This window comes from Oxyura jamaicensis, chromosome 1, assembly GCF_011077185.1.
Source record: "Oxyura jamaicensis isolate SHBP4307 breed ruddy duck chromosome 1, BPBGC_Ojam_1.0, whole genome shotgun sequence".
Taxonomy (NCBI): Eukaryota; Metazoa; Chordata; class Aves; order Anseriformes; family Anatidae; genus Oxyura; species Oxyura jamaicensis.
In genome coordinates, this window is record NC_048893.1 from 8,628,351 (window position 1) to 8,644,910 (window position 16,560).

General features: G+C 34.5%; 1 protein-coding gene across 2 annotated transcripts in view; it reads left to right on the plus strand.

Annotated features, from left to right (window-relative positions):
* SEMA3A (semaphorin 3A) overlaps positions 1-7,730 on the plus strand; it is a 331,696-nt gene extending 323,966 nt beyond the window's left edge. For both annotated transcript variants that reach the window (XM_035335582.1, XM_035335573.1), the window contains 2 exons: positions 4,384-4,526; positions 6,191-7,730. In XM_035335582.1, the coding sequence (XP_035191473.1) occupies positions 4,384-4,526; positions 6,191-6,646 (599 nt within the window). In that variant the 3' untranslated portion in view covers positions 6,647-7,730. The remainder of the gene's footprint in view (positions 1-4,383; positions 4,527-6,190) is intronic.
* The last annotated feature ends 8,830 nt before the right edge of the window (positions 7,731-16,560 follow it).

A 16,560-nucleotide genomic window follows, 5' to 3' on the forward strand; every position in this document is an offset into this window, starting at 1 on the left:
AACAGATTTCTGGGATAAATAAAGTAGAGGTGGGGGAACATGGAGATATCTCAAAACCCTTATGTCCTCTAGTTCTTCTCTAGTTCTTATAATAGCAACAACGACTAATAATCCATATCTCTTGTGTCAGCTACAATTCACAACTACCATCTATCAGTAACAATTTTCTCTATATTCCTTTTTAATTATTTGAAAATCATAGTTAATATTACTGTAGCTTTTCTTTTTGCTTCATCATTTTCAGACTCAGGCCAAGTTACTCAGAATAAAGGACTTGGGAAAGTTCATGAATGGACTATGATCAATATACAATTGTCACATTTTGAGAACTCATGAATGCACAGTTAGATTAATTTGAATTTGGCAATGTGGACTAGTAGAAAGTTCATAATTTTTCACTTAAATGATATCTAGTAATAGACATCAGATAGCAGATGAGACAACTGGCTATTGGGGTTGAGATGACATATTGGTTTCCCAATACGAAATTACATCAGTCACAACATGTGGTGGATTTTATTCCTGAAAGCAGCATGTCTTAGACATTACTTTCACCTTTTTTTTTTTTTTTTCTTTCTCCTTCTTTAAGCTACTCATGATGAATTAGCTACCACAGGTCCATTTTATTTTTAACATTCTCTTCCCCTTGCTAGCTGTATTTTATACAATTTTAGGTCTGTTCCCCATCTTTATAGACCAGGAAAGTAATTCAAAACACTTTTTAATTTTTTTTTTTAACCTTCCCCTGGAAAACGTATTTGTCTGAAAATATAACTTCTATCCAAAGAAAAGAGAGTAATCTTGTGCAGTTTTTTTTTTTTTTTTTTTTTTTTTTTTATGACAAAAAGCATGAGAACTCAGGATCAGGTAAAAGCTATTATATACTACTCTTGACCACAAGGAGTTTTAATACAGCTTTGTCAAAATAGGTAAAACTTTAAAAAAAAAACAAACAAACAAACAAAAAACTGGATGCACTGTCAAAATGTCTTATACAATGAATGCTTTAGATTGTTCTAGAATTGATTTTTCTGCAAATTAATTCTAAGCTTTGAATCTGTAAAATTTCCCTAGATTATTTACATATGGAAAAGTGCATCATGCAGTATACAGACAGCTACATGGTCCATGAACTTTGCCAATTTATGTTATTTTTTTTTCCTTGGTTATGACCAGTAGTTTCTTGGACAACACAGGTAGAATTGGGAATTTTTATAGCCAAGAATGAGCTCCAGCACTACATTTCTACACATTCCTCTGCAGGAACAAAACAAACAAACAAACAAAAAACACAGTCTCTTAGTATACAAGTCACTTTTAAAGACATTGTGGAAATTTACCTAGATATCAGTCAGAAGCAATACTGCTTAATAAGGTTTAATTAGCTCTCTCAGTTCTTTTGTGCAAATCCATAAGACATGGTATGCAGCAACAATAGAGAAAGCTGAGGATCCTCAATTGTACATGCATTTGGCCAGATATTAGTGTTTGAATTTAAAAACATAAACAACTTTGTGTCAGCCAAAGAACATTTTTTTTTTTTTAATTATTCCATCCTAGTGCTATCAAGTAATTTATCAAGGTGTTTTTTTTGTTTGTTTGTTTGTTTGTATGTATGTTTGTTTTGAATAATTTGTAAGTGAGGTGGAACCTTTTCTTAGGTAAGTCATCGCAGGGAGAGCTCAGAGAACTGCTCCTTGTTTGTCTGTAAAATCAGATGCATTCATCTGCAAACCCATTCATACTTCTTTGGTTATGTCAGAAATTGTGTATTTATCAGGGTAGTAAACTGATATCCTGTTGGATTCATTTTGGGAATTGCAGATCTCAGACAGGATTTTGGGTTGAAATTCATAATCACCTTCGTGACTTCTATAGTTTTCTAATTACTCCAGCTGTTCTTCTGAACTTCCTAGTCTTTCATTCTTCTTCCTACTCTCTTTACCTTCTCCCTCAGTCCAAGAGCTGTTCTCTGGTCTTGTGATTATGCCATCACTTTGCTTTACTTTCTTGCACTCTACATACTCAGTATTATGTGAACTTTATAGACATTTTTGGACCTGTTTTCTGCTCCCTTAAATCATAGAAATTAATTTTTAAGGATTTCTTAATACCTTCCCCTCTCATTTCATGGCTGTCGCTAAATTTTCTGGAGCTGTGAACAACTTGAAAGGGGGCTTCTGCTACCTACCATGTGATCTCAGACTTTAATGCCATGGGCGAGATCCAACAAACCACCCAGAAGTTTCAAACAGTGTCAGAGCATTCCCCTTCAAGCTAACTTTCATGAAAACTGTGGTTAGTTTCTCAAATTTTAAGGATATCCTAGGCATCTATTTTTTTCCTGAAGAAACTCCTTTATATATCTAAAAATTTGCTACTGTTCATGCACAGTAGGATCTTTGCCAAAGAAATGATCATAGGCTAAGAAGGGGACATTTCCTACTGGCAGTCTTATATGCTACAGCCCTGCATGTGTTGTCTGTTGTGCATCCCAGTGCAGACACAAAACTGCGTCTTGTCAACTGCATGAGTATCCCTAGCTGCCTGCTTAGCCATGGGAATTCTGTTCCTAAATCAGAGCACCTAACTTGAAACAGAAGAGAAAGGACACCTAGATCATTCTGTTGAATATATACAGTAGACATAAGTAATCATCCAAACATTTCCATTTGCAATCATTATCTTTTCATTTCTAGTCATATTCAGTTAATCTCTTCATATATTTCCAGTTCTTCACTTTTATTGACAAAAAATTGTTCAAGCTCCATCAGGCCTTTCCTTTGTACACTCGGCTACATTCTATTCCATCTGTATTAAAATTTCTTTGTTGCTTTGCTTTCTAAGTAATTCTACCATTGCTCTCCATCTTCCTGGCCTAAAGCTGCACTGACATTCTTTACTGGGATGTGGTTTCTGAGAAATGTCTTAAAAGTTGCTTCAGTTGCTTGTTTATATGATACCCTGCTTACTTTCTGGAAAACTTTATAATCCAGCAGAGGAAAGCAAGCTAATCCATCTCTATTTGCTTAACATTCATAAGCCATTAGATGTTTCCTTACTGAGAACTGGGCAAGCACAAATTCCTATTCTATCCCCCATCCCTCCTCCTATCCTCCATCGTGCTTCAAGTCATTATGGATAGACATGATTTCTGTGTCAACATAAACCAGGAGCTCAATTTTACCTTTGGCTTAGTAGTCTAGCAAACAACTTGTGTTTGCTGAACTTGGCCAATATGATAAAGGCTAAGAGAAAGCAAATACATTGTGACAAATGATTTATTTGAGAATATTTTAATTAGCCATCATTTTCCTGTTAAACTCTTTCAAAAGAAGTTCCTAAAAAAATCCAGTACTATAGATCAAAAAATGGAAAATGGAAAGAATAACAAATAATAGCAAGGAGACAGGAAACCCCATGAGATCAAAACAGTGTTAAATAGTTTACCAACCCCTTCGTCTCCATCTACTCTGTAGGATTATTGTATTCTTGCCACTTAAAACCATAACAGCATTTTACAGAGCTAAGGTGGAGAGTTGAAATATGATGCCTTACAGCCTCTGTGGTATTGGAGGAGAATCAAATTGCCATATAAGTCCTATAGCTATGTGATATTTCCAGAAAGTTGATGAATATCTTGAAACATGGTTGTTACAAAAGGAAGTAATTTGTTTAACTTTCTTTCTCCCCTCCCATAATGTCTGGTTTATTAACCTCATTACATTTCCATAAAATATATCACTATGAGAGGAAATGATTAATTGAAGATTGTTTCCTCAAAAACATTATTCCTGATCATTAACAGCTTCAGCAAACTGTAATGCCATATAATCTAAATACATTATACTACTTTTAAATAGCCTCATGTTTTATTACTTTGTTCTAAAGTATTATGATCATAGAACCCAGGAGGCATCATTACAGGCATTCTGCAACTACACCCTGAGTTTTCTCACTGAATACTGTTGGCCATTAAAAATTCTTGTCGTGTCCTAGATGTTTTCCTTGATGAATAAAAATGAGGTTTGAACAAAATTTCACAATAAAATTCATTAACTTCACATATTGATATATTAACAGCTGTTAGGATTTAAAATACAAAAATAAAAAACTACAAGGGATGCTTACAAAAATAGAGGTGATGGAGATTTTCCAAGGACAAGTTGATATGGAGAAATTCATCTTTAAGAGTCTTATTATGTTTAAACACCTTAAAGAATCCCAATTTGTAAATAAATTCATTTTCTAATTAATATTTTTTTGTTTCCTGATCATTTAAATTTATTTTCCTCTTCCCCTTTCCCTTCCCCTTCCCTTTTCCATTCTTTCCTTTTTCCTATTTTCCTATTTTCTTATTTTCCTTTTCCCCTTGCTTTACAGATAATCCAAGTGGTCAAACTGTGGAGGAAAAGATTATCTATGGAGTAGAGAACAGCAGCACATTTCTTGAGTGCAGTCCAAAATCTCAGCGTGCTATAGTCTACTGGCAATTCCAGAAGCAAAACGATGACCGCAAAGAAGAGGTACAGTAGAAAAAAATAGAGATACAACTAATCTTTTCTATGAAGATATATTTGAACCTGTGTCCTTCCCAGAATAATGTCCATTTGTCCAGTGTGCTGTTGTTCTCCTGGAATCTTAAAATTTCTCTTGCTCCTCATCATATTCATACTCTTATTACATAAAATCCCATAAATTCCAAAAGGTTTTACTGATCTACATCAGAAAACTTTCATAGTCTGTCCCTGGTTTACTCCTTGTAAAGCATACTGGTTTTTGTTTGTTTGTTTTGCTTTGTTTTGTTTTGTTTTCTCATTCAGATATCTCAGATATAGTAAAATTCCCTTTCACAGATGATCAACAAAAATCTAGTATGCTAAGTACCACCTAAAGCATCATACACGGATTATATTGAACTTAAATATTACAAAGACTTGAAAGTTGCTTCTGGGGAAAAAAAAAAAAAAAAAAAAAAAAAAAAAAGTGAAAAATAAAACAGTGAAGAAAGAGAAAGCTGACTGTATTCATCTAATTATACTGTGTAAAAGGTAGTCCAACAGGAGTGTCTCCTATGTGCTGCATGCTCTAAGACTGAACTGCAGATAATACAGACGAAATGAGGAACTGTAGTAGACCCAAGAGTATGAAAACTTGCATATCTTTTTCATCAAAAAGCAGTATTCATAGAGGAAAAAACACTCACTTTCTCTGGTTGCATTTCACTAAACTGACAGATTATTTTCCTCTTTCTCTCGTCACCAACATTCTTACGTTATTACTCAGGTTCTTGGGAACCTATTACTCGGGTTCTCAAATCATCTTACTATCCAGCTAGGTCACATATGTCTTAAGAGAATAATCTATTCTGGTATGTAGAGAGATCAAGCTAGGAAACAAAAACTTGTCTGTTGCATTAAAGTATTTGGAAATATACACAAACTACACTGAAGCATGTTTTTTAAAGCGTGCACTTAGTTAAATAAACTGATTTATATACTTTTGCTTTTTGCTTTATTTGCATAAATTGTAAAATATTTTGGTGAAGGGAGCAACGGATGAATTTGTGCCCACTCTGTCCACAGCTCCACATAGATTCAAAAAAGGAATTATATTTCTAGATATCTGTTCATTCATAAATATATCATATTTTGGACAGCTACTTGATGAATATTAAAAATTTCAGCTTGAATCCCTATTGTTCCTTTGTAAACTCTCCAGTTACCCTGAACCACCTTCTACAAATAGGGAACACCTTCTATAATAGGGAACAATTGAACCTTTTCCACATATATATTTGGGCTTAACTGAAAGGTAATAGTAAATATGGCATCTTTAATTGAGACAAATAATCCATACTGGCTCAGCTGATTAAGTGTTGGCATTTTCTCTAATCTTACTGACAAAATTGAGCTGCTACCAATATTTCTCAAGTAGCAATAGAGACTAAAGAGTAAATTCTTCATCCTCCAAACTCTTTTTGTACCACAAGAATAGTTTGTCCAGAGTATTTGACTCTGCCATAACTGCAGATGACTAGCAAAGGGCATTATATTTATGTGTGTTTTGGGATTTTTGGCCAAATTTTACTAGCTGAAATGAACTGTACTAAGGAACTTGTATGTTAAGAGGATAATTTTGCACATATCCAAAAGATAGCTATTGAAATTACCCCTTTTCTCTAATACAGATAAAAGTGGATGATCGAATGATCCGAACAGAGCAAGGCCTATTGCTACGAAGTCTTCAACGGAGAGATTCTGGTATTTATTTTTGTCATGCTGTGGAACATGGCTTCATGCAAACTTTGCTCAAAGTGGCCCTGGAAGTAATTGATACTGACCACCTGGAAGAGTTGCTCCATAAAGAAGATGATGGTGATGCCTCCAAAACCAAGGATGCTACCAATAGCATGACACCCAGTCAAAAGATCTGGTATAGAGACTTCATGCAGTTAATCAATCACCCCAATCTCAACACAATGGATGAGTTCTGCGAGCAAGTTTGGAAAAGAGACCGCAAACAACGCCGTCAAAGGCCTGCCAATGCACAGGTGAATGCAAATAAGTGGAAGCACCTACAAGAGAATAAAAAAGGTAGGAACAGGAGGACCCATGAATTTGAGAGGGCGCCACGGAGTGTCTGAGCTACATTACCTCTAGGAACCTCATCCAAGTAGAAACTTGTATAGACAGATAACTGGAAAAAAAAATGCAATATACATGAACTTTTTCATGGCATTATGTGGATGTTTACAAGAGTGGAAAGTTCAAACAGTTTCCACTAGGTTTAAATAAAATCCATTTCTAACTTTCCTAGTAAGTCCTTTGTCTCTGCTCTGATTCTAAGACCAGAAAGACCAGATTTTCAAGGATGAAAAGTCACCTGGACCTAGCTTACTGCTCAAAGAGTTCTCAGAGTATTCAGCAGGCAGGTTTTGCTTTCTCTTTTGCCTGAGATATAGACAAAATGCTGTATTTCATGCTGTCATCTTAAAAGAAAAACAAAACCCACCTTTCATCATCAGCACTACCACTCCTGGATTTATTATAAAACTGCATGAACTGATTAAACTGATGAATATCTAAACACATGATTGGACACAAGGATTTGTTCTTGTTTTGTCTACCAGTTCTCCTGTTTATAAGTACTAGAAGAGGAAAAACAATACTGAATGAGATTGTGGAAATTTGAACAACATATGCCATCCATCATCTGGAAGAATAAAAAAATTTGGAGTACACTGGCCTACTACTGATGACTTCTTTCAGCTTTGATCTAAAGATGTATTTTATTAAAAATATAATTTAAATGTACAATGGAAAATATGCAGCAAACATTAGCTCTTTTCTAAGATAGATTAGACTTTTTGTCTTAGAAATATTGTACTTCCTTATTATTGTTTTAGAGGAAAAAAAATAAGGACAACTTCCAGTTATGAGCTGCTTTACTTTTTCTTTGTTTGGAAAATCTTCCAGGGGAACTAGTCACACTGCAGTTAACCTCCTCCCCACTGTCTCAGTAACCTTTATGACATGTAATTTCAAAGCAATTTTAAAACTAAGCTATTTTAACATGAAATTCACTGTATCGCATGGAAGTCTTCTGCATTCTTTTCTCTAAGTATGGTATTTGAAATGATTGAACTTGTGTAATACCTTGCTATAGACTGAACCAATGAAGAGGAGAGTGTTGATTTTCAGTTGTATATTTTTTTATTATTATTAAAAGAAAAAGTAAATAGCATTAAAATACCCTCTACTAATTACGCTCTTGCTTTCTTGGTTCATAAATATTTGTGAATGCTAATATTTAAATAATGTGGCTCATATATATCCATGAGCAAAACTCACAGTCAGCTTAAGGTGTTTTGTTCCCAACTCAGTGGTAGAAATACGTCTACACTAGTGATTCTCAGTGCTCCATTCTGTAGGCCAGATCACCCAAATGCAAAGTACCAGCACTAGGCCACATATATATAACCTCAGAGCCAGCTCTCTGTTTTAAAATCAAAGGGTGATTATCCCTGGGTGATGTCAGCTGCAGTAGTAAATTGGTGCAGTTCAGTTTAAGATTATTTTATACTAACAGATAATTTGGTCCAGCACTTCTGTCTTATTCTATATACAGGAGAGCAACAGGGTAAAACAGACAATGCACTTGCACCGTAAGTGTCAGTTTAGGGATATAAGTAGTGGATTTATTCACCTCAGCACATATGTGCCTTTGGTCCCCAGTTCTATGGTGTCCAGTTCTTTTGAGGTCATCTTTCTCCAGCCTCCTATATTTTACCTTGGTAGAGTCAGTAAATGGCATAATTTCAAGTAATGTCATTGCGGGGAAGATTACTAGAACAAAGTCCTTAGATTGCTAAAGGAGCTTTTATATAAAAGTATGTCTGTATTGATTACTGATCTGTTTTGTTGTTATTCACTCCAGATTATTTAATTTATCAGTCACAACACTATTGGCCTTATCAGATACAATATAACTATAACACAACCGCTGTGACAACAACTCTCACAGTATGTCCCGGTCTCCTTGCTACTCACTAATTAAAGTATCTTTCTGATTAGCAAAACCTTGTCTTCTTGCCTTCACAACAACTGGGTTGTCATTAAAGGCCCAATCATTTTAGACCCCTTTGAATCTTTTGCAGGGGATGAACTTGCAAGTTTTTTTGCCATTTAATTCTTTAGCATAAATTCATTGAATAGAGCAGGACAAGTCTGTAAGGCCATGGAAAGTACTTGGGAATTTAGTTTTGAAGCAAGTTTAACTATCTCTTGTGGCTAACTTGACTCTTGTGAAATTTAGTGTGCTGTTAAATTCCCATACTTTCATGATATGCTGAGTAGGGATAAATTAAAACATAGGTTCAACTATGTGCTTTTCTGTACAGAAGTATTAATTTTCAGCTCAGCCTATGATTAATTTGTGAGCCTTGTTGTCTACTGAAGTATTTAATTGTAATCACAGAACACTCTTTAGCCTTTTGTGTAGGGCTATTATGTACCATCAAGTCATTAGAATCCTGTTTGTTACAAAAGGAAACAGTTTTAAAATGAACCTCAGAGAATTCATTGGGAAAAAATATAGATTGATTTTGACAGGCCCTAAATGACTTAGTTCCATTTTATACATATTAATGGTATTGCCATGTAACTTTTTTTTTTCTTTACCATGCTCATTTTCACTGCCATTTGCTGAAAATAAATAAATGAATAAATAAAAAATAAAAATCCAAACCGACCTCTTCCACCATTCCAAACCAAACCAACAACAACAAAAAAAAAAAAAAAAAAAAAAGTCTGGATTCTAAGATATGCCTTTCTGCATAAAAAAAAAGAAAAAAGATAATTATTGGGAAAAAAATTACAGAAGTTGCAGTGTATTTACTATGATCTATCATTCTAATTGGATAATAAATGTGATCAGACCTTACTGACTTCAATCCAGTCCTCGCTGACATGAGTTGTCTTGTTTATGTCTTTGTATTTGCTCATATAGATAAGAGGGTAGAAGATCAAGTCAGCAGCAGAAATTTATGATTTTCACGTTCATATGATGGTCAAATTAAAAGAGCATTTAATACTACTGTGTAATGAACTACTTTTTTTCAAGGAAAATCGGCCTTAATAAATTCATGGATAGAAAGATGCCCTGCAGCTTCAACAAAATTCATACCCCCATTTGTGTCATATATTTTTAACACACCATAAGGATTAAAAATAAAAATATTTATTAAAAATAAATTATGTAAATCATCAACAAAACTCTCTAAACCTCTAGTTACAGACTTTAGAAAAAGTAAGAAGTTGTGTTTATGCTGGAGAGAGATAAAAAATTTCATTTATAACCATTAAAAAAAAAAAAAGTTTTAGGATATCCATTTGAAAGGAACAAAAATGCATTGAATCTTATTCTTACTCATCTACACTGCACTTGCATGGATCACTGAAAATGGGGATTTGTTCAATGTCTCCTAAAACTGTATGACGATTATGTAAACTATAACAGCAAATTGAGAAAACGTGCATCTTTGCAGAACAGAGTTAAATCTTAATGACCCAATAAAGTTGCTATGTAAAAAAAAATAAATTAAATTAAATGCATGTGAATGCGCATTTACTGATCCTTTTTTTTAAATGTATTATTTAGTGAATATCAATGATATGTGTTTAATAGTTCAGTTTTTGCTACCTACACATTAGCCAAAAGAGATGTAAATATTTTTGACTAGATAAGGAGGTACAGTGTAAAGTACTGCTATCTAGAGGTACTCCATTTTGGTGTGTTCAGCATAATACTAAAATGCAAGATTTTGCCACACATGTGATAAGGTAGTTTATTTGCTATATCAGTGCCAAAGTTATGTGCTTATTCTTTAAGCACATTCCTCACTGGATAGTAAATAACTCTAATTCTATATCTATCAGTTCAATTCAGATGGGAACTAGAAAACTGGAGAGGAAAAATGTAATGAAACTGCTGCTGTAAATTATTTCTTTTAGCATGTATTCAGTTGTTGAATAAACATTTCTTCCAAATATTTGAAGTTCACTGTCTTAACAGTTTATATGGAAATGTGCCCTGTAACCTTCATGAATGCATGGAGTGTATTGCTGCCAATATAATGCTATCAATGTGTATAAGTTCTGTTTACTAAGCCAGAAAGGTTGTTATTTTTATTAATGGTATTTATTGTCTCTTTATGAAGAGTACAAACTAGTAAGGCTTGAAATGGAACCTTCAGCATATCATTTGACAGAGCCTCATGGACTTGTGCAGGTAAAGCTGCACATGCACATATGCAACCCACTCTGCCCATGAACAAAACTCAGTCAGCCTGGAATTGATGTAGAAATTAGCAAGTTGCTATGCTTGATGAAATTTACTCTGTGCCATTCAAATGGCTTAGTATAGCTACACTGCTTCCTCTTGGACACTGGCTTGCATAGACAGCAAGTAAAATAAATCAGTTTCTGTCTGTTATCAGCATACCCTTGTATTAGGCAAATTTAGTAGCTGTCTGGAAGTGCCTAAGGGCTTTATCTAAAGTAGAAAGGCATATCATTAAGCATTGTGCAAACAGGTAATGAGATGAATTCTACCCTGGAAGACATGAAGTTTAACAATATCTGACAAGAAGTGGGAAAAGAAAATATTATTTCCACTTGCCACATAAAGAATTGAAAAAAGAACCAGTAGTACTCAATCATCACTAATCCATTCATCTCTGCCCATGTGTCTCTCTGTAAAGCTAAGATAGAGATGTCCATTTCAAAAGTAAGTTGTACAGTTGCTACTGTTTTTTGAGCATGAAAATAAGCCCTAACAGCAGCCAGGTTATTCATTGGTTTGCAAAAGATGTCATCAGATACATCAAAATGGAAAGTATGTGGAAGTCTCTCAATCCACTAACTGAAAGACCAGAGTATTATTATTATTATTATTATTATTTTCTGTCTGCCTAGTGCAGGTATTATAAATACTCATAAAGGATGAGCCTTGTTTCTGAATACAGGCACACTGTGTCCTTTGCTAGAGTACTCTGCAGAACACAGCTAAACTCATTGTCTTTTGCAACTACTTTGCTACGTTGCCAGGAATATATAATGCCTAGGGATAACTTTTATTGACATTGCGTTGGAAGAAAGAAGAAACATTTGTGGTTTAATGCATGCTTATATATATATATATATATATATATATATGCATTTAAACTGTCAGCTTTCAATGAGATGAAATCCATTTTTCCCTGAGGTATTTGAGGCTCTGTAATTCTAGTGAATCTCTGAAGAACTTGTTTGGCAGCCTCATCTATAAATTGTTATAAATGTTCCTTTTGTGAAGACTGAAATATACCTTTCTGTTTTTTTACAGGTCACATTCACTGAGCTCTCCATCAAACACACGTTTAATGCGAGGCAAAGTTATGATGGCTTTTCCAAAGCCTAAAACAAAAGGACTATTCTCTTCAGGATGCTCCGTATCAGGATTCAAGTAGATCAGAGTATTAGTGAACCATCCAGTTTCTTTGCTGCCCATAAATACTCAAGTGAAAGGTTGGAGGAGCTTCGTAGTAAAAAACAGAAACCATAGAGGACAGGACTTTGGGGGGACTTTTTTTTTGTCCTGGAACTTATCAAAAGTTGACATTTTGGACAACTTCAGGATGATCTGATCTAAATCCCAAAGCTCTGGTCAAACAGTTTCCATACTGAAAAAAATTAACTGGGGTTAAGAAAGTAGCTTTCCTTTCTCTTATAGTATTTTTTTCACCCCTATAGAAAATAGGACTCTTGCCTCAATAGTAACCCAGATTGGTCATTAACCATCCTTAGAAGTCCTTTGTTACCTTTGTGGAAACTCGAGAAGTTGGGGCTATTCTAGACCAGCCACCTGAGGCACCAGATTGTAAGAAAACAATATAGGCAATAATGCCATGATAAAGGCTAAAATGTAAGGAAATTCAAAAAATTTTAAGTGTGAGTAAGGTCCTACTCCATACTGCTGTGTACTGCTACAGGCCTCACTGGCCATGAGCTGGAGTCTGGTGTTTGCAGGCTTCATCAGTCCTTTCTGAATTGCTTTTTATTTGTTTAGTTAATCCTTGATCATCTTCAGTTGTTTTCAAGATGTAGACATCTCTGCCTTGTGAAATAACCTAGTATACCCTAACAATATATCTGATTTTGTCAGGTTGACGCCCTGTTGACGCAGTAAAGCTGAAAAAAACAAACAAACAAACAAACAAACAAAAAAACACTACTAAAATATACACCTAACCTACTCCTAAGAATTAATGTGCACAGGATCATAATCTTTTTTTCCCTTTGATCATAGAAAACCTGATAAATAAACAAACAAAAAGCCTAGTCGTTCACCCTGAGTGCAAGCCTGCCATGTCTACCAATACGCCATTAAGTACTGTTGAGCTGCATCTGAGGCATGTTGAATTGTTTTTGAAATATAAATCTTCCTTTGGATACAGACCCAATATTTTTTCAGACCATTCTACCTTACAGACTGGTATAAATTAAATCTGATAGTCTGTTCTGTGAACAAAACTTTACATCCCTCAGCATGGGGTATCTCTGGGCCTGCATTACTTTTATACTTCATACAAATATATTATACTCACTGCTGTAGGGGTTTCATGCTTCATCTTTTCTTGTGTGTTAGAGATGCATATTCCTGCATGGAGACAGGATAAAGAAGGCATGGCAATTCTGCTAGATATTTCAATGCATCACATAAATATCAAATACAGCTAAATTTGAATTTCTCATCTGTTTCTGTAGCTGGGAGCAGGAGACAAAAAGAGGAGACAAAAGAAATGTAGACATTTCAGCTATGTTCTGCAATGACCAGTCCCTTAGGCCCTTCAGTCTCATGTCAACTTTTTCCTGGTTTGCAGAACTCCACAGAAAAATGCATTCCTATAAATTCTGCTTTCTCTGAATAATGCCACATTGAATAGCTCAATAAACCAGAACAAATAGACAGACTATGTAAGTTCCTCTGAAGAAGGCTTAACTTTCCTCTTCTGTTATTTTATTATACTATTGCTATGGATGCTCTTTTCGCTAGGGTTTTGTCAGGACTTCCATTATAAATCCTAGTTTCTAGGGATTTATAGTTTTGTCTAAGATGATTGACTACAGGTTAAAGGTTTTATATACTAGCTTTTATGAGTTTTACCAGTTATGAACTGGTTTTACAGTTCCTAAAAGAAAATGGCTAAATTGTGTTGAATTCAGTTTTGAAGGCAAGAAAAAAAATAATTACAGCTTTAGCAATGTCAGGTGGTTCTTTTGCAGACTGTTCTGAAGAAAAAAAAAAAAAAAAAAAGAAAAAAGGCACTGAGTAAAGCTCAGTGAGCATAATAAAAGCTTCTCACCTCTCTGGGCTTTGAATTTGGTTTTGAAAACATCTCCATTAGGACCAGAGGTCCTAAATCAGACAATAACTTGAGCATAGTTTTCATACTTATTTGTGACTTAAAGATATGCTGCTGCTCATACTGTGCTCTCTGTAGTGGTAGGCTTTCTTGCTTCATGCAAATCCCTTCATATTAATCAATCAAAGATTATTTTTAAATTTCTGTTCTATGCAAAGATAATATAAGCTCAACTCTTGCACTTGTTTAATAGCTGACTTCCACTATAGAAGAAAATAATTGCTTGTGCTGTTTTTCATGCTAGGTAGGAAAAAATATATTGTTTTTTGTTTTCCTGATGGAATTGAAATGTAAAGGCTGCAACTGATTCACATCTGTTAGAGCACTGCAGAATTCTCACACAATTTTCCTTTATTAATGCAACTATATGCTAACACCAGTCTTATAAACACGTCAGTGCTTCTAAAAATCAACAAATTGAATTTTTTGTCTTTAATGCTAACCAGCACACTTAGCTAGATCTTCACCCAAATAAATAAAGCTGTGTGTTCCACCACCTTTTTTGTTGACTGGAATTTATCAAACGTTAGTACTGAAAGATATGCTTCAATCCTTGTGTTATTCACTGTGGTTCAAAATGTTACCTATGAAAGATAGACAGTTCAATGCCAGTGTAAAGCAATTGAATATAACAAGGCTTCAAACTATGATAAATATTTCACGTATTATACATCTCTGTTATCTCCACTAGCTAGAGGGGGAGATATGGTTGAATGTAGAAGAATTAAAATATTTATAGTTAAGTCCACTGTTGCACGTCAAAATAGCAGACACAATGCAGTTAAAAAAAATCTTATTAGGACATAGTGAAACACATGCATACTCAACAAATAATGGTTCTTTGTTTCCTAGAAATTCTCCTATCTGGCATTCACTGTGCTTTGACAATATGTTGATGATTGTAGACACTGTTGACTGTTAGAAAAGTGTCTCAGCAAATATTTGGCGCTATTGTTAACCCTAAACTCTTAGTAGCCCTTGAATCTGCTGAAAACATAAGGCTCCACAAATACTCCTAGGTATGGTGCTTTCATAAATTCCATGGTGAATCTTTTTATGAGAAGATTATGGGAAGTCTAAGGACAGAAATAAAGATTACCAGAACATATATCTGGATAATTTTAATTGGGAAAACATGAAAAAAAAATATTTTAGTATTCACAGGAAATAAGATCATGAAATGGCAGCCTTTATTCATGTCTCACCAGCATCAATAATGTTTTATTTTCAAATCTAGTTATCTAAACATATTACCTATTTAGTCACTAGTATGAAAATCACTTCTATCAAAGATACTGAACACTTCTGAGTTTCTTGCAAGCCCATTGAAAATGTGTCCCACTAAGAACTGAAATATTTGTCAAGGCTGCAAGATGGACTGCATAACTGCTAAATCTCTGTGTTTGGACTAGTTTGTCCAGTTAGATTTATACTGTTGAATCAGCACATATATCACAAAAGGTAATTCACTCTATTGAGGAATTTATGAACTCTCCCAAGGCAAAGCAAGGTCCTCGTGTTTCACATCTTTTGGAACTGGCATTTAATTTATCAGTGCCAAGAAACCACATCTCTAATGCATTATCTAGTGCATTATTCCAGTGCTTCCTAATTGGTAGATTAGCCTGAATGAAATCTGCCATATTGTACTTTTGTCACTTTTTTTAGGCTGGTATTTTACTCCAAAACTTGTTATATGAGCATTTATCCAAGTCATCACAATAGTATTAAAATTGCAGTGCTGAAACAATTTAAAACATATACTATTTTCACAATTTATCTAAGGAGTAGTTACAATTATTGGTAACCTCTAAAGTCTTAGTCTTCTTTTTGAAGTAATAATAATAGGGTAAACACACAAACACTGAGGTGTTCTAGTCTATTTCAGTGTTACAGACCCGAAGGACTGCTAAAAATAAGGGAAAATCATTGGAAAAAAAAATGAAATCTGTTTGCTTTGTAGTCCTTGGAAATTTCACCAAGATCAAGACAGGATTTACTTTTCCTACCATAAGAAGCTAAAATGAATGATTTGGGGCATTCAGACAATGTCAGACCCTGGATAGAAACATGTTTTTGTAGTGACTGAGTAGAATGGGTTTGAAATAACAGGTCATTGTATATCTAGTACCATGAAGCTCTTGACTTTTTGGTATTAGCAACAAATGCTGATGTGATGACATTATGCGATTTACATATGAGTTTGCATTTCTTTTCTACCTCTGGAATTATGTATCAGCCTGTTTTCAGTCCAAAATGTGAGTGACAACACCTTTCAGCACCAGACAATGACTTTCCAAATTTGTGCTGTAGATCTTAATGTTTGAAATAGCGTTGCTGAAGAAAACTAGATAGAACAGTGAGTTTTCCATGTAAACACTTCTAGGGGTATAAGCTTCTAGTATTATCAAGGAGGATATTATCACGTCATAAAAAGAGCTTAACCTGAATTTTAAGCCCGTTTTGAGTCTGGTGTTTCTTTTTTCATCATCTTTCCTGAAATTATATTTTATAAGAATGAACGACTATAGAAAATGCAGTACTGGCCTTCTCTTCTCTTCTCTTCTCTTCTCTTCTCTTCTCTTCTCTTCTCT